Source organism: Callorhinus ursinus, unplaced genomic scaffold, assembly GCF_003265705.2.
Source record: "Callorhinus ursinus isolate GAN/ISIS: 27379988/994484 unplaced genomic scaffold, GSC_fseal_2.0 scaffold18, whole genome shotgun sequence".
Classification (NCBI taxonomy): Eukaryota; Metazoa; Chordata; class Mammalia; order Carnivora; family Otariidae; genus Callorhinus; species Callorhinus ursinus.
In genome coordinates, this window is record NW_027397080.1 from 18549052 (window position 1) to 18571977 (window position 22926).

At 58.0% G+C, this 22926-nt stretch overlaps 1 protein-coding gene across 1 annotated transcript in view; it reads left to right on the top strand.

Annotated features, from left to right (window-relative positions):
- Positions 1-22448, top strand: part of RUNX3 (RUNX family transcription factor 3) — a 60977-nt gene extending 38529 nt beyond the window's left edge. Inside the window, exons 4-6 of the mRNA XM_025857186.2 lie at positions 3681-3785; positions 14519-14677; positions 19405-22448. Of these exons, the coding sequence (XP_025712971.1) occupies positions 3681-3785; positions 14519-14677; positions 19405-19934 (794 nt within the window). The 3' untranslated portion in view covers positions 19935-22448. The remainder of the gene's footprint in view (positions 1-3680; positions 3786-14518; positions 14678-19404) is intronic.
- Positions 22449-22926: the final 478 nt, after the last annotated feature.

Genomic DNA, 22926 nt, shown 5'->3' on the forward strand with positions numbered 1-22926 from the left:
TAGTATGGGGTTGGGAGAGGGGCGGGGGGCAGGCTCTAGCACATTCTGACCTTTCTGGCCTTGCCTAGATACTGTTGACCTGGATGACTCATTGCCCCTCTGTGAGTCTGTGTTCTCATCTGTAAAATGGAAATGGTTGTCTCTCCCTTAATGCATTTAACAAACATTTCTTGAGCGTCTGTTATGTGCCGGATGCTGTCCTAGGGGCTGGGGACACAGCAGTGAACAAGACAGAAGTTCTGGTGCCCAGGGAGTTTACCATCTAGAAGAGGGAGATAAAAGAAAATAAATAAGTAGAGGAACTGCCGAAAGTAATAAGCACGATGGGGGAAGTTTGAGCAGGGAGGTTGGGAGCGGGAGGGTCTCTGATGCTTCACATTGAGCTTCTTAACCTTTTTTTTTTTTTTACCCCATGGGCCATTTGACAGTTCCAGAATAATGTGTTTTAAAGAATAAAATAAAATACAAAGGATTACAATGGAAACCAATTATAATAAAACATAGTTAGCAAAATGTCTAAAACAATTGGGATAAATGTGCTCTTTTAGTAGTGTATTAAATAATAAGATGTGGCAATGGGTTTGATGACGACCGTGATTTTGAAGTTGTGACGAGCATAAAAGATATTTAGAGAAATATGCAATGTCTGTAATGTGATATGTAAATATCTGTGACGTCTGTTGGTGACAAGGTCACAGGGACTTCTATAATCCCTCTGTGGTTTGTTGCCCACGGTCATACTTGAGGGAGATGCTAAACTGTAGCCAGTGGTTAGAGACAATACAATTGTCTCCTTTTTTCCTGTCCCTGTTCACAGGGCCCGCTTAATCCTGAGAAGGAGCCCTGGATGCCAAGTTTAAAATGCCTGCTTTAGATAAAGGAGACAGAGAGGGCTTCACTGAGGAGGTGACTTTTCAGTGGGGACCTGAGGGAAATGAGGGAAACACAGGAGCACTTCAGTAATTGGGGCCCATCTGGCCTGGCACCTGGCAGTGTCTAGGAGGTGATGGAAGCGGCAGAGGCCCAGGAACCCCCCCCCCCCCCCCCCCCCCCCCCCAATCTGGGAAAGTGCCCGGCTGGCAGGGGAGGGAGGAGTCCAGGGGAAAAATGACCAAAGAGGGAGGGATGGCAGATCCCAGGAAGGGGAGGTGGGCAGGGAGCCTGAGGCCACCTGCCTGGCATTTCCCTAGACCTTCTGCACTTTCAGTTTCCAGAAACCATGGAAAGTGCCCCTGTGGTCTGAGAGTGAGGGGTTCGATTTCCTCTGACCCAGGACTCCAGGGGCAGGTGCTGTATGCATTTCCATCCCTGCCTCCAGTGTGCTGGCTCAGGAAAATCCTTCCAGAGAGGCCCCACCCTGCCCCAGTTTGCGTTTCACACCTCGATTTAAACCACTCCCTGGTGGCTCAGAAGCCCTGGGGTTCCGTGGTGTGGCCCTGGAAGCCTGGCTGGTTTACTTTTGTTCTGGATTCTCCTGTTCCCGGGACTTGAGTTTTCACATGATCACCGGACCCAGCCCGGCAAAGAGAACCACAAGCTCTCCTTCCCTGCCCTGAATTTTCATCTCCCGCCTGTGAAGGGGGTAGCAAGACTGCCTGCCCACCTTGGAGAGTTTCCAGGAGTGCAGGGGAAGCAGAGGGGTCCACATGGACAGCCTCCCTGAGTTGCCCATCCTGAGCCAGCCCTGGCGGACACAGGTGCACCGAGCCATTGGGCCCCTGCCCTTAGGGAGTCCCTGGATCGATAAATGGGGTCCAGAGATAGGGATGCTCAGAAGCAGAGAAGGAGGAGGCCAAGCTTAGGAGATGAGCAAAGCGCCCCCCCCCCGCCACCTGCCACCCCAGCCTCCCCAATCTCATACAGTGTGGGGGCTTTGATGCTGATAAGAAGACAGGAGAGAGGGGACTCCTACTTCACTGAAGGTGATGAGAGAATTGGGTTGCCCTTATCTTTCCCTTATACCACACCCACCAGTTAAACCCCAGAAGAATCAAGGAATTAAAGGTAGAAGGTAGAGAGAACGCTGTTTATCTAAGGTCAACCTTATCTGCTTGTTCCATGGGGAACCCTGCCTGAACATGAAACACTAGAAGAAATCACCAACAGGAGGAAGAACTGAAAATGCAAAACAGCTCCGTATCAGAAGGCAGAATGTAAAGGCCACTGAGCTGAGAAACTGGTTGCCACAAAGGGGGTGGGGAAGTGCTAATAGGTTAACACAGGCTGATTTCTAAAAGGCACTAAAACGCGAATAAGGAAAGCGTAAAGGAACACGAAGCGGTAACTTGTGTTGGGTTGGGACAGACCATAATCATATAAAAAGTTTCAGTCTCACTAGGCATGCAGAGCAGCAGATGAAGTCAAGGAGCGTGTAGATCTTCCACCTTGATAGGCGGCCATGCTGCCAACGGCCGGGGGCTGATGGCCGTGCGCTGAGTGGGGGCGGTCACAGTCACAGTGACTCTGGAGGAGCATCCTCTCACTGGAGAGATCAATGCCCCTGAATGCGTCCCAGCCCTCTGATGCGATGAACTCACTCACCACTTCTTGGAATCTATTCTAAGGAAATAAGCAGAGATGGAGACAAAGATTTTTATAAACAAAAGGTCATTTTCGTTTTATTTTAAATGGTAAAAAAAAATATTATTTTAAAGGTTTTTCCTCTCTTAGGAATTTTGAATGGAGACTTTGGAGCCAAATGTCTATCTAAAAATAGAACAGAGTTCTGGAAATAACAGTTGCGTCTACAAATGAAATGTCGGCAGCTCCCCAATCAGCCCACTCTCAGCCCCCCCCCCCAGGGGGCCTCCAGGAGGAGGCTGCTGGGGCAGCAGCAGGGATTAAGGAGGCAGATAAAGAAAAGATGGGGCTTCTGTGGGTTGAAGTATTTTGCAGCCATTAAAAATGAAGTTTATGAAGAATTTTTAATGACATCAGAAAGTGCTTATGATGTGAGGTTAAATGAAGAAAAACAAAACCGGGGTATGAAGACACGTATTTTAGGATCCTTGCCATTCTATAAACACACATACCCACCCAAAAGGGATTAGAGCAGAAGACACCCACGTGTTAACAGTGTTTATCTCTGGCTAGTGGAACTGTGGGTGATTTTTCTGTGTTCCCCAAATCTTTTATAAAGTTCATAATTTACTTCCAGGAAAAAAATATGTATTTTTTTAAAAGATTTTATTTGTTTGAGAGAGAGAGAGAGCATGAGCAGGAGTGGGGGGAGAGGCAGAGGGAGAGGGAGAAGCAGACTCCCCGTTGATCAGGGAGCCTAACCCATGACCCCTGGATCATGATCTGAGCCGAAGGCAGATGTTTAACTGGCTGAGCCACCCAGGTGCCCCCAAAATATGTATTTTTATACATATTTTTATAAATATACTTGGGATGCTCCCCACCCCAAAATCATGAGGGTCTCTGGGTAGAAGGAATGGCACAAAGGCCAGGAAGCAGGGAAGAAATAGGGTGCCCAGAGCATGGGGTGGGGGAAGATGATAAAGTTGGTGCCAGACCTCCTGAGGCCTTGAATGCCAAGACCAGCAGCTAGAACTTCATCCATAGCCCCGTCTTCTGCCCAGGTTCAAAGGAGAGAGATCTGCCCCTTTTTGGAAGGAAGAACAGGGTATTGTTAATAGCTCCAGGTGCCAACCTTCTGCCTTTATTCTCCACCCCAGGGAAGAGTTTCACACTGACCATCACCGTGTTCACCAACCCCACCCAAGTGGCCACCTACCACCGAGCCATCAAGGTGACCGTGGATGGACCCCGGGAACCCAGACGTAAGTGCCAGAGTCACTGAGCCCCCTGGGTGGGAGGAAAGAGCCCAGCATGGGGTGGAGAGGGCAGCAGCCAAGGTCAGATAGATGGCACTGGGTCCCTGGAGCACTCCTGCGGGGGATCGCAGTCCTGGGCTCTACAGCCCAACACACACTGTGTGCCTGCCAGCAACCCCTGAACCCTCTGTGCTTAGCCCTGGACTGCTGGAGGCCAGCAAGGATGCTGGGAGGGGAAGAGGCAGAATTAGCTTGAACCCCTTCCCTGTGGGATGCCTGCCCATGGAAGTGGCGGGGGGGTGGATGGGCCACTAAAGGAGTATGGATTTGTAGTTTGCATCTATTAAGGAAAGTTTTCAGGGATGGAAAAGGCTTCAGATAGGGTATTTGTGAGGGGAGGGGGGTCAGGCCAGGTTTGCTCTACTCCATCCCAGCTTCCTCTGCCAGGGGCTGAGGGAGGGAGCCATCAAAAACAGGAGCTGGTCTGGCTGTGAGGCCAGATCCGCTCCTTGGAAACTTTCTTTGGATCTCAGTATGTGACTTAAGTCACACAGAGCCCAGGCACTCTGACCCCAAAACCTACACTCAGGAATGCAGATTGATTCTGCAAATATTTATTGAGCACCTACTGTATGCAGGGAGTCCTGATGTGTGCGTTTTAGCATCAGAGACACTTGTGTTTTATTGCTTCTGCCTGCTGAAGGACCCAGAGTTTGCAGATTTAGATTAGGGAAATTGGAGGGAGGGGCAGTTGGCACAGAGTGGGCCAGAGGCTTGTGTTCACTGAATGAATGAATGAATGAATGAATGAAACTGAGAACCAGCTGGCCATCTCTGGACTGGCTGCTTTCTGACCAGGGTCCTGACCAGAGTGCTTTTGTGGACAACCCCCGGATTTGCGACCTGCTCAGTGTGGGGCATTGAGAGCTACCCTTGTCTTGCTCTTTAGGATAGCGACCCTTTGCAGTTTGGAAAACCCTCTCACATTTATTATCTCATGGGATCCTTGTGACAGCAGAGCCAAAGGGTCACCCCAGTTCCAGTGAGGAGAGAATCCAGGCCAGGGGACGTTGAGAACCTGCCAAGGCCTCCCACAGTCTGCTGAGAGGTGTCCTGTGTTCCTAAGACAGTCTTGGAAATCTATTCTAAGCTGGGTGGACTTGGGGCAGGAAGACAGAATGGGGACCTGAGCCCAGGAGGCTCAGAACAAAGGTGTGGCTATGCCAGGGTGTCATCAGTGAGGGCCACCCAGGCCTGGTCGTGGGCTGGCCCCTTCCTTCTTGGGCATCAGGCTGGCCTGGCTCCCCATCTAGCCAATTCCTGGGCCCACTCCAGCATCTGGCCACTTGAGAAGCTTAATGCTGGGCCTGGTGGCCCTCGATGACTCTCCCCATAGACTCTCAGGGCTACCTCCTCCAGCCTCCCTGAGCTCCCACATCTGGCCATGAGGCTCACAGGCAGGCATCTGCTCTGGCCGTATTCCTGTTGGGATTGGACTTGGATGGGTCCATGCCCCTGGCCTTGGGCTTCATAGCCCTGAACAAGTCGTGTCTTTTTGGCCTCAGTTTTGTCATCTGTGAACTGGGTCACTGATCCCAGCAGTCTCAGGGGGTGACGTTTAGGAAGCCCTTGTGAGCCGTAGGCCATCATGATGCAGAGAACAGATTCTGAGCCAGCCTGCCCAGTTGAGGGACCTTGGGCAAGTTGCTGGCCTCTCTGGGCCTCAGCCCCTCCTCCTGGAAGTGGGGTGATACCAACCATGCTGCAGGCCTAGGGATCAGTGACAGCATGTGGATAGCATCTGGCTGTGGCAGAGGGAAGGGTGCTGGGGAGTCACTGGATTCTTGGTGTTCTGTTATCCCCAGTACCTGGCCACTGCCATGCATTCCCACCACCACCATTAGTGGATGGTGACCCTCTCTTGGTCATCAGCAGGATGGCTGCTGAGAAACCTAAGCCATGGCCATAGAGGTATGAAGGAGGTGACATGCCACTCTCCAGGGGCTGAATCGGGAGGGACAGGAGCCACAGTTGGGCTCAATGTGATGCTGCAGTGCTTAGCAGCCACTCCACAAAGCACCCAGTCTGTAGAGGCATGCGAGCAGGGGTCCCGGAGCTTGCTAGGAACATTCCCTGGGCGGCTCAGCAGTGCCTGGGGTCCCTCAGGGCCGTCGACGTCCAGCCGTACTTGTCCCAGAGCCGCCCACCCTCCCCCTTGAGGCCCCTGAATGAGGGTAGAGGCTCGGCTCTGCCTGTGGGGGCCCCCAGTTCGTATCCCCTGCCTGCTCCTCTCTCTTCTGGGGTCCCCCAGACCTGAGACGGCCCTTCTGCGGGGTGAGCTGATGGGGGAGGGTGACACGGGACAAGGCAGTAGAGGCCAGAGAGAGAGGAGGCAGCCAGAGGAAGGAAAGGAAGCCGGGCTGGGGGACAGGCGGTAGTCAGCGGTGGGCTGGCTACGCGACCTGAGGCAGATAGCGCCCCTCCTTGGGCCTTGGCCCGGGCCAGACCCATGGGTTTAAAGAGACTTGTTCAAACAAAACCTTGGCAGAAGCTGATTTCTGGAAAAGAGCAGCTGTGGGAGGGGGCTGCTCGGCAGGCTGCCCATGCTGAGGACCTGCTGGCTTCTGCCCCCACCCACCCCGGCCCGCGGGTCAGGCCTCACCAGCACCCTGGCCTCTGACCCTGACCCGGCCTTCAGTCTGTGACCTTGGACAAGTCCTCTTCCTTTCTGGGCCTCTCTGTCCCCACCTGTATGAGGTAAGAGGCCAGCTCGACGCTGCTGGTTGCCAGGCGTTCCCCACGCACTGGGCCTGGTGTGAAGTCCCTGTTAATGGGCCCTCAGCCACCACAGGAGGGGACAGGCCAGGAGGCAGAGCCCCTGGCCCGAGGGTGGGCTTCAGTGCCCCCCACGGGCTCCAGTCTAGGACTCAGAGAAGTGAGGGCCACTTGGAAGGGCCTTCCCACCTCCCTGTGCTCATCTGTAAATGGGGAGGATAGTAGCTGTCAGCATTTGCCCTGCGGAGTCGTCCTAAGCGTGAAAGGAGCTTGTAGCTGCCCAGCCCCGCCGGAAGTACCAAACCCTCATGGATGATCACAGGATTTCCTTTCTGGGCTTTTCTCCTGCTTGCTGACTCTCAACCCCATGTGAGGGCTGAGCCTCCTATGGGGTGGGGTGGGAGTAGGGGCTGGTTCTGGGAGCCAAGGAGTGGGAGTCTACAGATCCCTGCGGCCCAGCTGTGGGTTCTGTGGCTGGGTCGTTCCCCTCTGGTGCCCTGCACAGCATGCCCGATCTGCAGCCAGGTGGCTGGCTGGCCTTGAAGGCTGGCTTGGTGGCTTCCTGCCTGTGTGGCCTTGGTTTCTGAGGTTCTCAATGCTGGTGTCCCTCATAGTCACTGGGGGCTGGTTAAAAAAGCAGGTGGCTGACCAGGATCCAGGATTTAGGCAGGAGGCAGCCCAGTGCCTAGCGGTTCTGGCACGGACCGTGGTTTAAGAACCACTCACCCCATCTTCCAGCCTTAGCAGGTGCTGGTACCTGAAAGGGTAGGACCCCAGTTCTTAATCCTGCCTGGGGCAGAGGAGGGCAGTCTGGGCATCTTGCCTGTGGGCCCTTTCTTCCCAAAAATGTACATGGAATGATTTCAACAAATATTTTCCCGGGCACCTTTCATGTGTCTGGCACTGTTCTAGAAGCTGGGGATGCCACAGTGAACCCAGTAGACAGGCTCCGGGAAAAGATGGTAAACAGTCCTCTAGTCACCATGACCCATAGGGCCCCACCTGCTCTGTGCTCATTCCCCCCTGCCTTCCTCCCTGACATCCTTGGCCTCACTCACCCCGCTCGGGCCACCCCAGCCTCCTGGCTGCTCTTCCAACTGGCCAGCCACATCCCTGCCTCAGGACCTTCGCACTGCTCTCCTCTCACCCTGGAACACTCCTCCCCAGACACCCCCAGATACGTGGCTTGCTCTTTCCCACCCTGAATGAAGGCTTTACTCTTAACTTCCCAGCAAGCCCTCCCCTGACGTGTTGTTTCAGATCATACGCACCCCCACCCCCACCCATACTTACCAGCCTTGATTTTACCTAGAGCCCTGATTACCTTCCAAGATGTTGTAGAGTTCACTCATTTATTTCTCATCTCCCCTTACCAGTGTACATGCTCCACGGGGCAGAGGTTCTTTCCTCTGCTTTGCCAGGTACTGGCCTAGACCCCACATACAGACATGAGCACTCAGGAGGTACTCAGTAACTGTTGAATAAATGAAGTAAACAAATGATGAGCTGACTTAATTTCAGGTAGTGAGAAGTCTTAGGAAGAAAAAGCAGAGCTGGGGGGAGGGATGGAGAGTGCACAGATGGGACACGGGCAGGGAGTAGATCCAGGGGAGGCCCTCTTGAAGAGGTGACATTTGACCAGAGAGGTCTGAAGGAAGTGAGCACAGAGCCAGTGGTTGCTGGGGGCCCCAGACAGCATGGGCAGGAGAAGTGACCCTAACTAAACCTGTCTCTGGGCCTTTGAGGGTCCTAAAGTTGCCCCAGTTTCGTTTGCAGCTCCAGGTGTGGGGAGGCAGAGGGATGCTGGGGTTGCAGAGAGGCAACAGCTTCTGGCCCCCCGGCTCCCAGAATTCCCTTGATCCCCAGGGGAGTGCACCCAGCAGGAGGGAAGGGGTTAACCTCAGACCTCCCGGCTTCCCCTAATCAACCCCAGGCCGATGGAAGCCCCACTTGCAGCCCTGGGAGGGAGCCGCTTGCCTCCCTGCCCGCTGGCCCCCCGCCAGCCCATTTCCCTGCCCAGCCACCGACCAGCTTTCATCTGCTCACAGGGGGCCGATTCAGGCGGACCACCCGGGGCCCAGCACCCGCCTGCGAGTCCGCGCGCGGTTGTTAAGAGTCGGGTGTAAATCTCCTGACAGGCCACAGAGCGGGCCTCGGGCCCGGGTGCCCCACCCCGCGGCTGGGCGGACAGCGGCTGCTGTGTCTGGGTTGTGACCGCACCGGGGCCCGGCCAGGCGGCCGAGTGGCTTCAGACGGGTGAAGGCCCCGTCACGGGGGCCCACATTGTTCCCAGTAGCCGATGCTCTTCCTGAGCCCTGCCCAGCTCTGCTTCTCCCTGTTTCCCATCCCCTTTGCCTCCTGTCCCTCCCCCACCCCGCTGAGGCAGAGCGCTGAGCTGGTCTCCTGCCAGTGGAGCCTCAGCACCCGTCAACATAGCACTCCTAACTCTTGGAGGTCTTGGGAAGCCAAGACCTGAGCTGCCAAGCTTCATGCAGCATGCTGACCATTCCAGGTTTGGCCTGACCGCGTGCTTCCACTTTCCCATCTGTAAAATGGGGGCAATGGTTGCAGCCTCTCAGAGGGCTGTGGTCCCTTGTAGATGCCATGCACGGCCTACCTAGCACAGTGCTTGGCCCATCGGAGATGCCTGCAAAAGTGGTTGCCAGTCTCATCACGGGGGCTGGCGTTGGGCCAGCGTGAAGGCCGGGGGATGGCCCCACTGGTTCCCCCAGAAGCACCAGGTACCTGGTAGGTGCGGGGACCCCATGCTGGCCCAGCTGGTGGTGATGAAGGATGCCCTGGGACTGGCAGTAAGGGAGCCCCCAACCCAGAACCCAGCCCTTGTCCTCTGCCTCCAGCACTGCGTGACCCTGGGTGAATCACCCAGTCTGGCTGGGCCCCAGCGTTCATTCCCCTTCTTCTGGCCCTCCTCAAACATCTGCGAGGCTGGGCACCCTAGGTAGACCAATAAGGAAGAACTGTGGAGCCCAGAAATACCTTCCTTGAAAGCCAAGGCCAGACTGTCCATCTTGCCCATTTAATTCCTGCAGCATGTCCACACCCTCAGGAGTCAGAATGGGATCTCCATTTTACAGATGAGACAGCTGAAGCCCCGAGGGGGAGAGTGACCTACCCCTGATCACCAGTGGGTGAGAGCTGGCTCGTACAGGCCTGGGCCACTGGGACCCGCCCTTCCACAAGTGGGGTCCCAGCACAAAGGGAGGTGGTGTTGCAGGGGTGTCCTAATCTGAGCCCAGCTCCTGGAGGTGACAGGTAGCCCAGGCCAGGTGTGGTGGGCCCAGGTGGGGCCTTACTCAGGTGGTCCCCATCCTCTCTGCAAAGTGTTTTCCTTTTAAACACTTGGGGTCTGTCCTGCAGCTCATCCTGCAGGGAAACCACATCGCAGCTGTGGCAGCTGAGGCCCAGAAGAGGAGAGGGGCTTGGTGGGTTAGAGCAAAGCATGGTTAGAGAGCTGGACTCTCAGCCCTGAGCCTCAGAGCAGAGCAAGGCTCCTGGGGGAGTCCACTGAGACCCTCTCCTCTTCTCCCCAGGCCCACCCTCCTGGGCCTGCAGAGAGCCTGTCTGGGCCCTGGGCCTGGGCTGGGTCCTAACACCCATTGTCTGGAGCCCCTGATGATCAAAACCCAGGCCCCTTTCTAGCAGGATGGCCTCCAGGAAGAGAAGATGGACTCAAGCCATCTGCGTGACCTCAGGCATGTCGCTGACCCTCAACCAGCATCCACTTCCTCACCTACAGAATAGGGACGGTGCAGGGTGAAGCCAGGCAGGGCATGTGGACGACTTAGACACTGGAGCGGAGGAAGCGTTCCGTGAGTTCTGGAGGCTGGTTTTATTTCTGGTCGTGCTAGCTACTGCTAGGAGCCTGTGGAAGTGCTGCAGGGGCTCGGTGTGGGGACGAGGGGTCTGCCTGCAGGGCAGAGGCTCTTGGGGTGAGCCCCGAGGGACAGGGAAGCAGTCGTGGCAGGGGCTCCCCCTGCGCTGTGGCTCTGAGGTGTGAGGCAGAGACTACCTGAGGAACGCCAGGAAAAGCAGCACCAGAGGAGGTGGGTGGTGGGGGCCGAGCCGTGCGGTCAAGGCAGCCCTGCCTTCTCTCCTTCTGGAGGCCCTCATATGGCCAGGGGCTGAGCTCTGTAAGCATCAGCCGGAGACTTTCAAAGTTAGAGGGGCCTCCGTGAGCAAGCTGTGCGGAGGGGAAACTGAGGCACGGTATGACAGGGCTCGGCCCCAGGTGACCACGTGAGCAGGGCCAGAGCTCCCAGCCCGTTCCCGCTGTGGGTGGCCAAATGAAAGAGGTCTATTCTGTAGGCCCATCTCTCCTCGGGCACAGGAAGTTCCGTTCTGCTCCAAATGTGACGGCCGGGGCCCTGTGGCTCGGAGACTCTCTGGCGCCCTGGCCACGTGGAGCCACCTCAGCTTCCCTTGGCCCCTCCCTGGCAGTGGCTCCAGAGTTCCACAGCCGCAAGGAAGCGAGTCGCAGAGTACTGTTAGAACGGCCCTGCTCCGGGAAGCGCGCCCCTGGCGAAGCAGAGCCCCCATATGGTGGAGGGCGTGCTCTCGGGCCAGATGACCTGATTTCTACCCCAAACCAACCGCCTCGCGCAGATCTCAGCCGGAAGCCTCAGTAGCCCCACCTGGGCAGTGGGAGCAAAAAGGAGACTGTCAGGAGGAAGAACATTCAGTGGACTTGGCCTCGGGGGTCTGCACACCGGTGTTGGCTCCGCTGTCCCAGCTTTGTGTCCCAGACTCACCACCGCGGCCCCGGCGTCCTGGTCTCTGACATGGGCATGGTAATCCTGCCTCCCGTGGCAAGCGCTGGGGTACAAGTGGCCCGTGTGGCTGGAGCGCATTCGGAGACCTTGTTTGGCTGTGAGGGGGACACCGCAGCTTGCGGGGGGGCAGGGACTCGAGTGAGGCCACCAGACCGCACAGGCGGCAGGCCTGTCCTTGAGCCCGGGCTGGCTGGGAACCCTGCCCTCCTTCCGCTGGGCTGCAGGAGCAAGTGTGAACACTTGGTACACAGTGTGACTCAGAGACAGGACCCCGTTCCACAGTGACGGTAACGACAAGGCCTGAGGTTTTGCACCAGTTCTCGCAGAGCCCCATTGGCTCACGTCAAGCTTGTGGTTGACTGAGACACCCAGAATCTTTGCACCCAAGCTGCTCGCAGGTCAGTCTGCAGTCCCCCCATGTCTTTCCGGCCGACTTCCTGCCTGTTGAGATTGTTCTGAATTCGTTTGTCCTCCAGCTTGTCCACATCACCCCACCATTTTCGGTGGCTACCACAGCCGTGTCAACAACATGTCTTCCAAGGCCCCTCGGGCTGAGCCCCGAGACACTCCCCTAGAGACCACCTCCCGAGGGGTCTCCGTTAAGCAGTCCTCAGTTGGCTAAAGTTACCCAACCCACCAGAAAATGAAATCTCAAACTTTGAGGTTGCAAACTGGCAGCCTGTGAGCAGGACACATCCTACAGGTTGGTTTGGGGGTTTGGGGTTTTGTTTTTGTTTTTTTTCAGTATTGGAATTTATTGCCAACACGTAAAGATTTCACATCAAAGCAGGTTTCTTCTGGTAAACTGGAAGCTCTGGCTACACTGGGCCCACCCACATCAGGGCACTGGCCGGCTGGACCGGGTGACACCTACCCCTTCTGCAGGGCACACCCTCTCCAGTCTGCCCCACTCCGCAACCATCCCATGTGCCTCACTTACGTGACTTGCCTGGCCCCCACAGGCATCAGAGTCTGCAGCCCCAGCTCCAGCTCAAGTCACCCCCGCCTCCGTTTGCCCCCTTACCGATGGTCCTGGGAGGCAGCCCAGGGGGGCCTGGCTGGAAGCCAAGTGTTCTCATCCCAGCTGACAGTGTCCCTTGGGCTCCAGGCTTCAGGCGTCCTCCGGAGAGGAAGTGGGTTCCCTGTTTCTTGATGACTTGCTGAGCCCACTGTGGCTCCTGGGACTATGGGTTCATCTCTCAGAGCCCTCAGATGCCCATTTGAGGCAGGGATGGGCAGGGAGCCTGGGCGTGTGTGGGCGTGTGCATCCCCATTTTGAAAATCAGAAATCAAACCCATTTTGAGGCCTCCCAACTCTTGTTTCCTCATTCCCAAGAGCAGTCACTAGTCATTTCATGCTTTTCTAGGCCCCCAGCCTGTGTCCGGGCCTCAGGAAGGACAGTGAGGGTTTCTGCTTTCCCTCCCACCTCCTTCTCTCTCCTCTCCTTGTCGAACCAGGAGGCCCGGCATGTCACCGCAGACCCGAGGACTCAGGCAAGCCTTCGCTCTCCCTTAGCTGCTCCCCGTGCTTGTCCAGGGGTCTGGGGTCCCAGGGGTCTGGGGTCCCAGGACATCCTTCTCTCTTCCTCACTGTGTGACCGAGGGCAAGCCTCACCTCTCTGAGCTGCAATTCTCTTTGTAAAAAGAGAACCTGGCCACCCTGTCTGCCTGGCCTCCTGCCTCAGGGCCGGGGTCAGGATCGGGGTCGGGGTGGAGGGGAACGGTCCAGCCTCGGATGTTAGGCTAACGGCTGGTGTCTGGCTGACCAGCCCGTGCCAGAGAAATCCTCAGACACAGAGAGGTGTGAGGAGGGCAGTTCCTGAGAGTATCGCATGTGCATAGCGGAGGAAACGTGAAAACAGCCTAATCATCCATCCTAGAGGATGACGGGCTGAGTGAGCGGCAGCCTCTGGGGCTGTGACAGGCAGGACGAGGGACATCTGCCGGCTAGGGGCCGGTCCTCCTCCTCCTCGCTGAGCTCCCACTGTGCCCCAGGGAGGGCTCCCAAGGTGTAGCGGGAACTCCGCTGTTACCGTGGGGCTGGGTTACTCCCCCCCATTTTACAGATCAGGAAACTGAGGTGGGACTCTCAGATGTGCTCCTGGAAAAGCAAGCTAGAGAATGACAAACCAGGCTGAGACCGTTCAAGAGGTTCTGTGAGAAACTTGCTCTCTCTTTTCCAGGCTGTGACACCAAAAAAAGGCTGGAAAGAAAGACCACCACACTGACCACGTGGGGGCTTCTGGGGAGGGGTTTAGGGTGGCTCAAAGGAGCCGTTAGCCTGACCTGTAATTCTGTAATGCTTTTATTTTTGTAGCGGTTCATGTGTTGCTTGTGAAATATAAAATGAGTAATTGAAAAAAGCGGGGGGAGTCCCCGCAAGCTTGACGTCATTCGGAAGCCGTGAGGGTAGCCTCAGCTAGGCGCGCAGAGGCAGGGGCGTGGCAGCCCGACCCTGCCCACACCCCCAGGGCCCGGGAGACGAAGCTGGGGCCCTTCGTGAGTGGGCCCCGGCAGAGAAGTCACGGGAAATGCTAGCAGTTTCTCCAGGTGTGATGCCCCAAGCCAGGGGTGCTGGTCCCCTGTCCCCAGCTTCCAGTCAGAGGTGGGAGCTCAGCCCCGCCCAGAAGTGCCCCAGGCCTCTCCTCATCCCAGCGGATTTTCCCTTCTGTCGAAGGCCAAGGCTGGGAGAGGAGAAGCGCACACTGGGGGTCCCAGGGTGGCTCAGGGCTGCAGCAGCTGGTTGTCACACCGTAGGACCACCTTCTGCTATTCTTGTAGGGAGTGGGGGTTCTGGGACGCTGGGAGGCAGAGGGTGGCAGCACTCCTGGGTTCTCTCCCTAGTCCCACAGGAGCCCCCTTGAGCCACTTTTCACAGGCCTGCTGCCTCGGTTTCCCCTTCTGCACAGTGGGTAGTAGAGGTTCAAGTAGAAGCATGTGTATTCCTACTCAAGAAGCAGGCAGGGGTGAGACAGACCATCATGGCATCCCCAAGGCAGCACATCGTGGCCACTCTCTGTCCAGAAAGCCTGTGGGAACCTCAGCAAAGAGGTCGGTAGTCACCTGAGGATTGTCCCCGCAGAGGTCTCAGGGAGAACCTCCCAGCAGAGTGAGGCATTTCTGTCCCCGAGACTCTCGGGAACCAGCCGCTGATGGGCTCCCCATCCTCTGCAGGGCACCGGCAGAAGCTGGAGGACCAGACCAAGCCGTTCCCTGACCGCTTCGGGGACCTGGAACGGCTGCGCATGCGGGTGACCCCGAGCACGCCCAGTCCCCGTGGCTCAATCAGCACCACCAGCCACTATAGCAGCCAGGCCCAGACCCCCATCCAAGGTATGGCACGGGGGGAGCCGGGGTGTTGGGGGGGGTTGGAGGGGGGGTGGACGGGACCCTGGACGTGGTCCTGCTTCTCCAGACCAAAGGCTCATTTGAAGGTCATTCACTGCACTGCCTTGTTTGATGAAAGAGGGCACTTCTGCGCATTGGCTCCTACAGATGTTTCCTGGGGATACTCTGCGCCCGGACCTGGGCTAGGCCCTTCATTCATTCACTCAGCAAACATGTACGGACACCCACCGTGTGCCATGCGAGGGATCAGCACGAATAGACACAGGCCCTGCCTCCAGGAACTCACGGTCTCCTGAGGGACATGGGTATTAATCCATAGTGTACCCGTTAGAATTGGGGCATGACTTTATCTAAGGAGCCCGTGGATCCCACGTGCCCTGAGCCATCCGAAAGAGGGCCAGTGGTGGATGTCTCTGCCCAGGGCTGGGGCGACATTCTGATGCCGTGACAGCACTCGGGCAACCTTTGTAAACAGCAAAGCGATGGCGCAGCCCTGGAGACACACAGCATTTCCTGGGAAAAGTCTCCACTTGGCCCAGAGCCTTCTCCCAGACAGAGAAAACGAGGGCGGCCTCTGAGCTGAGGCCCCAGACAGCGTCTGTGTCCCCACTGCCTGGGTGGATGCGGCAGGCACGAGATGGCCTTGCAGAGGAGACGCATGCCTGGCCCCGGGGCAGGTCCATACATGGCCCGGTGAGGAGCATCTCCTCCCTTTTCCCGGCCCTCTCAGCCAGCAGGCTGGGGCACAGGAGCCTGTGGGTGGTGGGCCCTTGGACCAGGCGGGGCAGAGAGCCCTCCTCCGTAGTGCTGGACAGAAGCACGTCCCTTGAGTGGCCATTCCTTGCAGGGCCTGCTTACAACCCATCTAGCAGAGGAGTGAACTGAGGCCCAAGAGATTAAGAGTCCCTCTTGGGTCACAGAGCCCATCGATAGGGCCCATCGATGACCAGGTCCGAAGTCCCCCACGCACCTGCTCCCAGGAACTTCCTGCACTTCTGAGGGTTCAGACAAGGGGGCCCCAAGCAGGAAGAGCCCGGGGTGGGGGTGCGAACTGACCCCCTTCTCCATGTTCCAGGACGAGCTTGGGGCTTACTGGGGCCCTCCGCTAAGGGAGGCCTTTCCCCCAGCCCTTGCCATGTGCGCCCGGCATGGTGCAGTGGCCGGGGTCTTGATACAGCCTGGAAGTGTGAAGAGATGGTCCCTTCTTTTCCGGGATAGGAAGCTTCTATTCTTGGCCTTGCTGAGCCCCCAAGGTGAGGAGAGACCCATGGGCTAGTGAGTTTGAGACAGTCAGTGGTTCTGAGCCTGGGGGAGCCTGCACATGTGGGTCTGACCTCAAGAGACCGGGAGAGGTAATCTGCTCTCCAGGTTCCTGTCCACCCCTGCCCGAAAGCTGTCCCTGCTTCCATCTCCCCCAGGCCAGCCCTTGTCAAGGTACACTAGCCTAACACTCCAGGCCTCTCCCTGCCGTGGGCACAGCTGGGGCCCAGTGGGTATTGGAGCCCAGCCTGGGAGCCCCAGAATCTAGAAGGTGAGGGTAAACAATGGCTTCCTGTGCAGCAGCTCCCATGGAAGGAAAACCTACCTCTCCCCTGCCACAGTTGATGGACATGGCTTAGAAATCGGTGCCTACGGAGCCTGAGGCAAGCCTATCCGCCCCCAGTCCAGCCACTAAGGACCAGGCCTGGTCCCTACCTCCACCCTGGCCTGGGGCTGGGAGGAGAGGAGGTTGGGCCTGTACGGGGCGTGGCTGACCCCGTCCTGCCCCTTCTGCAGCATCCTGAGGCAGGGCCCCTAGGCCCTCCCTCCACGCCCACAGCCTGTGTGGCCCTCTGCCCCAGCCAGCCCTCCGCCTCCCGGGGCCTGTGCTCTCTGCAGTGAACTCTGCCATCAGGTGGACCTGGCTAGGGATCCGGCTGTGCCAGAACCCGGCCGTGACCTCAGGCCGGTTACTTCACCTCTCTGAACCTGATGTTGGCAGGGCCGGCTTTGGGGCCCCCTCACTGGCATTCCCCTTGTGGTGGGCTGAGCCTCTGCCCTCACACTGTATCCTGGGGATCCCTCTCGGGGCACCCCACCGTCACTTCTGTCGACGCCCCTTAATAGCTTTGACCCCCTGGCTTTGGTCACTAGTAAGCAGTGCCAAGGCCCCGACCCCTCCAGACGCCAGCCCCCGGCCCCCTCAGCTGTGGCTGCCCACGGTGGGGGCTTCTCACAGCTCAAAGGCCTCATTCAGCCACCATGCAGCAGCTGGGGCAACTTGGAGAAGAAAATAAACATTTCCTTCCAGTGTTGGGATTGGCTGCTCCTCAGCCGACCAGCTCGGGTTTCCTGGGGCTACTGGGTTGGGGGTGGGGGGTAGCAGTCACAGGGGTGCTGAGGGCAGGCCCTCCCCCACCACCCGGGCCTTGAGGCCGGGTGAGCCCAGCTCAGAGCCCCCAGCCCATGGGAACTCCAAGGGCCACACGCACCAGGCCCGCGTCCACCTTGCATGGCCCTGGGCTTCCTGGGCCCTGTGCCTCCCGGGCTGCAGCCCCCTACTGTCATGTTCTGAGGTCCCTGCTTGGGTTTCCTTTGTTTGGAGGATGGGGCTCCCATCGCGTGGGCGGCACTCACTTCCGGGGCTCAGAGTGGGGGTCTCAACCTCGTGCTTGGCTCTGCTCGGGGAGCCAGGCACTGCCCACAAGGCCTCCTGCCCTGGTGTGCTGAGCTGAGGCGGGGAGCCAGGCACCTCTGACCCCTTACACCCCAGGGCAGCACTGACCAGCCAGGGGCCCTGTTAGAATACTAGATGCTCCAGAAGGCCCCAAGTCATCCGACGCCTTGACCCCCCCATCCACCCACCTGGAGTCTGGGAGCATTGTTCTGTTCTTATTCACAGTGAGGACCAGAATCAGAGCCCGCTGCTAAGGCAACACCCCCAGTGGAGTCAGGAAGATCCCAAAGCCCTGAGAAGTTACAGGTGTCACCTGAGGTCACACAGCACCTCAGGCAGATCTGGGGAAACTAGAGGCCTGAGGGGACCTGCAGCTCGCCACCCTTAGCCAAGCCTCAGTCAGAGCAGGCAGGGCCCACCTAGAGCCGGCCACGTGACAGGGACAGGTCTCCCTCTGAGTCCTATTTGGTGGGGGTAGCACAGAGGGGTTGGGGCCAGACAGACTTGCCCTTGGGAGCACCACTGGGGGTTCATCCACCTCTCTACTGCTGCCTAGAGTCACCCCCTCGGCTAGGGTACGAGGAAAGCCCGGGGTCAGGGACTCCCCTTTGCAGGGCTCTGCACGGGCCAGTTCTCTCGGGTGCTCAGAGCAAGAGGTAGGTGTCCCAGCCGGTGCATAGTGCAAACCCTCATCAGAGCCTCTACTCTGTGTGGGTCTCAGCACTTCACATGTAGGAACTAATGTAGCCCTTAGCAACTGTTACTGTCTGTATTTTTCATGTGGGAAGACGGATGCACAGAGAGGTTAAGTGACTTGCCCAAGGACACACAACCAGTAAGTGTCAGACCCAGGATAAGTGCTGTGCTGGCCTGCCTCAGAGACAGGACAACTACCTATCAGGCACATTCCAGAGCTCAGAAGCTGAGCCCTCGGATTTTGTGCCAGGTCCAGTATGCTGTGTGACCCTTAGGCAAGTGCCTCACCCTCTCTAGGCCTGAGTTTTCCTACCAAAGGGGTTGGACTCAATCCTGAAGCCCCTTTGAATGCTGAGGTTTAGGGGGTCTGTGACTGCAAGAGTAGCGGGCAGAGGCTGAGAGGCCCTTGTCTGGGAGTCCAGTGAGGAGCCATACCTGCAGGAACTAGGGCAGGGCCTGGGCTGGACACTGGGTCCCCCCGTGTAAAGGCGGGTTCGGCCCACCAAGCCCCCTCTGGCTGCCATCTCGCTTTGCTGCTGAGCCAAGTGAAGGTGGCGTCTCTTCATTGTCTGGCCACCGGTCAGCCCCAGCCCACAGGACAGCCCTGGGGACACAGGCCCAGGGTGAGGGACAGATACCGACTGTGGAGCCAGCCCCCACAACACCAGCAGGAGCTCGTGGAAGCTACCTGAGCCCCACCTGGGCAGGAGAGGTGCGCACACCCAGCAGCAGGGAGCCAAAAGCAGAGGCCCATGGCCCAGGCACCTGCTCTCACCTGCTTCCCAGGTGGGGCCGGATTCTGAGTCAGGCAGACTCCAGCCTGCAAGCAGCCCAGGGCAGTAAGAGCAGAGGCAGATCTAGGGGCAGGGATTCCCGCAATTGGCTGGTGAACCAGAGCCCCGACGCTTCATTTTTTTTTTTTTTTTTTACTTATTTGGGGCGCCTGGGTGGCTCAGTCGTTAAGTGTCTGCCTTCCGCTCAGGTCATGATCCCGGGATCCTGGGATCCAGCCCCGCATCGGGCTCCCTGCTCTGCGGGGAGCCTGCTTCTCCCTCTCCCACTCCCCCTGCTGTGCTCGCTGTCTATCAAATAAATAAATAAAATCTTTTAAAAAAGGAAAAGATTTATTTATTGGAGAGAGAGAAAGAGCACACGTGCTCAGCGGGGACGGGCAGAGAGTCTTAAGCAGATTCCCTGCTGAACACAGAGCCCCGGGCGCAGGGCTCGATCTCTCGACCCTGGAATCATGGCCTGAGCCGAAACGGAGCCGGGTGCCCCTCCCAAGGTCGTTCTTGAAGAGCCCCCCCCCCCCGGGGGTGCTGTCAGACTGTGGCTGACTGTCCCCCTTGCTGTCCCCCAGGCACCTCGGACTTGAACCCTTTCTCCGACCCCCGCCAGTTTGACCGCTCCTTCCCGGCGCTGCAGACGTTCACGGAGAGCCGCTTCCCGGACCCCAGGATGCATTACCCGGGCGCCATGTCGGCCGCCTTCCCCTACAGCGCCACGCCCTCGGGCGGCCTCAGCGTGGCCAGCATGCCCGCCACCAGCCGCTTCCACCACACCTACCTCCCGCCGCCCTACCCGGGGGCCCCGCAGAACCAGAGCGGGCCTTTCCAGGCCAACCCGTCCCCCTACCACCTCTACTACGGCGCGTCTTCGGGCTCCTACCAGTTCTCCATGGTGGCCGGCGGCAGCAGTGGGGGCGACCGCTCCCCCACCCGCATGCTCGCCTCCTGCACCAGCAGCGCGTCGGTCGCCGCCGGCAACCTCATGAACCCCAGCCTGGGCGGCCAGAGCGACAGCGTGGAGGCGGACGGCAGCCACAGCAACTCCCCCACCGCCCTGAGCACGCCGGGCCGCATGGACGAGGCCGTGTGGCGGCCCTACTGACCCCTCCCCCCGGGTCAAGGCGGACTGCTCCCGACGGAGGCAGGGACCCCACGAACCTTCCCGGCAAGCGGCTGGCCCGGCGCGGAGGCTCGGGGCAGGAATGGGACTTACGCTCCTGGGCCAATCATGGTTCCCAGGGTCCACGAGTCCTGGGGCCTGGAGCCGGTGGGTGGCTCTGAGAGCATCTAGTCCAGCCATGTCGTTGTACAGATAGGTAGGGACCTCCCTCAGGACGCTGCCCCTATAGCTCAGATCCTCATCTCATCCCACGTTCCTGTGGGAAGGTATCCTCCTGCCACCTCCCCTGGCATGACCTGGCTGTCCCCAGCCATGCCCGGTGCTATCACAGGGCCCAGGTCCCCTGGGGGCAGAGACCATCTGTTCCAGAGAGAGGTGGCATTGGCCCACATGGCCCGCCTCTGACCCACGGGGCCCTGAAAGACCTCCCCAGCCCCTCCCCTTCCTCAGAGACCCTGTTACCCCACGGGCCCAGCCCTCCCTCAGCATTTATGCAAACTGAATCAGAACTGGAAGCTCTCCTCACCCCTGAGAGGGTTTCCCCTCATTGTAAAGACGGGGACGGGACCCATCCAGAGGCCCCAGGAAGTCGCCAGCAGAGATGGGTTGAGAAGTCCCCCCACCCCACCCAGCTCTGCTTCCCTAGAATCCCTAACAGCTGAAAGCCTCCCGCCCTGTCTCAGCCGTCTGCGGGTCCCAGGCCCCAGAGGAGACTAGCCAATGGCAGCAGGTCCCTAAAACCAGGAAAAACACCTGCAGACAGGTCCTCCGTGCACTTTACCAGCCCAGGGCGTTCACCCTCTGTTCTCTTGCTGGAGGGCCAGGGATCCCCCTTCCGCCCCTCCCTTGGCTGGTCTCAGAATTGCCATTTTTGGAAAGAGCACCGGCACCAGAGAGGTCCTAGCAGAAGGCATCGGGGTGAGAGGTCACGGGGTCAGATTTCAGCAACCCTGTCCCACCTTGGTCCAGCCAAGCTGTGCACACCCCTGTGAGCAGGCCTGGCCAGATCTTCCAGCCTCTGACAGTGCTCCATCTTGAGCCAGTCTGTGCTCCAAAAGCAGGCTTGAACAAAAACCAGTTTTTAAAGCTGATTTTAGAATAAGAAGCATCAAACATTTTCAAACCCACGGTCTCTTAGAGGTAAAGCCCTACAGTAGTGACCAGCAGGCCCTCTGCCTTCTGAGAGTGTGGCATTGTTAGGCCCTCCGGTGTCCCACCAACTTCCAGCCGAAGGCCCACGTTGGTGGGGACCCAAGGGAACCCCTGGCGACCCTAGAGCTCACATCTGCGGCCCGCAGACATTTGCCCAAGAGGAAGTGGAGAGGTGGGGAGCCGCGGCTGCGGGGCGGTGGGACCGAAGGGCTGGCCAGCCTTGGTGCGGCACCCCCTGTCCTCAGGGGGGAGGTGTTGCCCCTTCAGTGTGCAGATGGGAAGGCAGGACCTGCCCAGGGGTTCAGGCTGCATAGATGCTCATGTCTGAGTTTAGTTCTAAAAAGGCACAAGTGGAGAGGAGAAGAAAACCCGTAAGGGCTAGACAGCGTGTGGTTTTCAGTCATCGTTTCAGCCACATCCTCTGTGGATGTGACGACCTACCCTCCGTCCTTGTCTCTGTGATAGCTCTCGGCCTGCCGTGCCACCCCCGACCTGTAACCAGATGATACGCACCGGATACACACTCCAGCGAGCTAGGAAGTCCTTCTGGTGATCTTACTCAAACCCCTCCCGCTGCAGTTTCTCTGGTCCTGTCCTCACTGGAAAAAGCAGTCTCCATCTCTTCAAGATAGCTGCTGGGGTGTCCTGCTGACCCCCTGCACCCAGGGGGGCTCCCCACCCCTTCTCAGGAAGCAGCTACACATCCATTGCCCTGGTACCTCCTTCACGCCTGTTCTCTGTGGTTGCAGACTGGCCCCAGGCCTGCGTGGGAGGCGCCCTGGCGTTCCCAGTGCTCAGCACTTTGTAGCCCCATTCTGGATTACTAGCCCTTCCTGATAGTCAAGCCCTGGTAGGGGCAGAGACAGGAAATACGTGGATCTCCCTGCCCCCCCCCGACTAAAAGTGATGACAGCCATGCCGAGTCTGTTTTTAAGGCCCATAGTGGGTACAGACGGCTCGGGCTGCTAGAAATGGGTCCTTATTTACAAGGCTGCTTTAAAGTTGTCCTAGGCGAACACACTGATTTAGAAAGCACAAGGAAACGGAGGGGTTTTGATACTATATTACTGTAAGCTTGGTGGTGGTAGGTACAGAGCCTTTGTGACATATTGTCATGTCGAGGTGTTAATACCTGCCACACACACGTCTTCAGTGAAACCGTCCCAGAGCTGGGAAGGGGGGGAGGGGTGGAAACTGCTTTGCACTATAATTTGCTTAGTGTGTTTGTTTTCAATGCACAACCCACTGTACAGTAAACTGTCTTCTGTACTATTTAACTGTAAAATGGAATTTTGACTGATTTGTTACAATAATATAACTCTGAGATGTGTTGAAGGATCCCAATGCCAGACTTCTAGGGCTGTGTGTATGGGGTTGGAAGGCGGGGGGTGGGGGTGGGGGGAATCTCCCACCATGGCCAAGGAGGAACAGGGCAGGGCCTGGGGACAGGAATAGGACTAAACCCACTGCTTTGGAGACCTCCAGCACCTTGGCCTCCCTGCATCCAGCTCCGTCAGTAATGACCAAGGAGACCGCTCTGGGCAAGTGCGGCCTCCTCGTGGTGAGGCTGAAACCCCAGAGGAACGTCAGGTCTTCATGCTGCCACCACCGCTCACAAGTAGACCGAAGGAGAAGCGTACCCCATCTTGTTCCCCAGGCTCGGAGTGGGGCGGGGGCAGAGGCGGGTGGAGGGAGCACAGCCTCGGGGAGAGCCCCTCTGGGGCCTGTGTTTGCTGGGACAGCGGCAGTTTAGCAGCAATCAGAACTACAAAGCAGGCAGCTGGGTCAGCTCCCCCAGTTTGCAGATGAGGCAGTAAAGGTG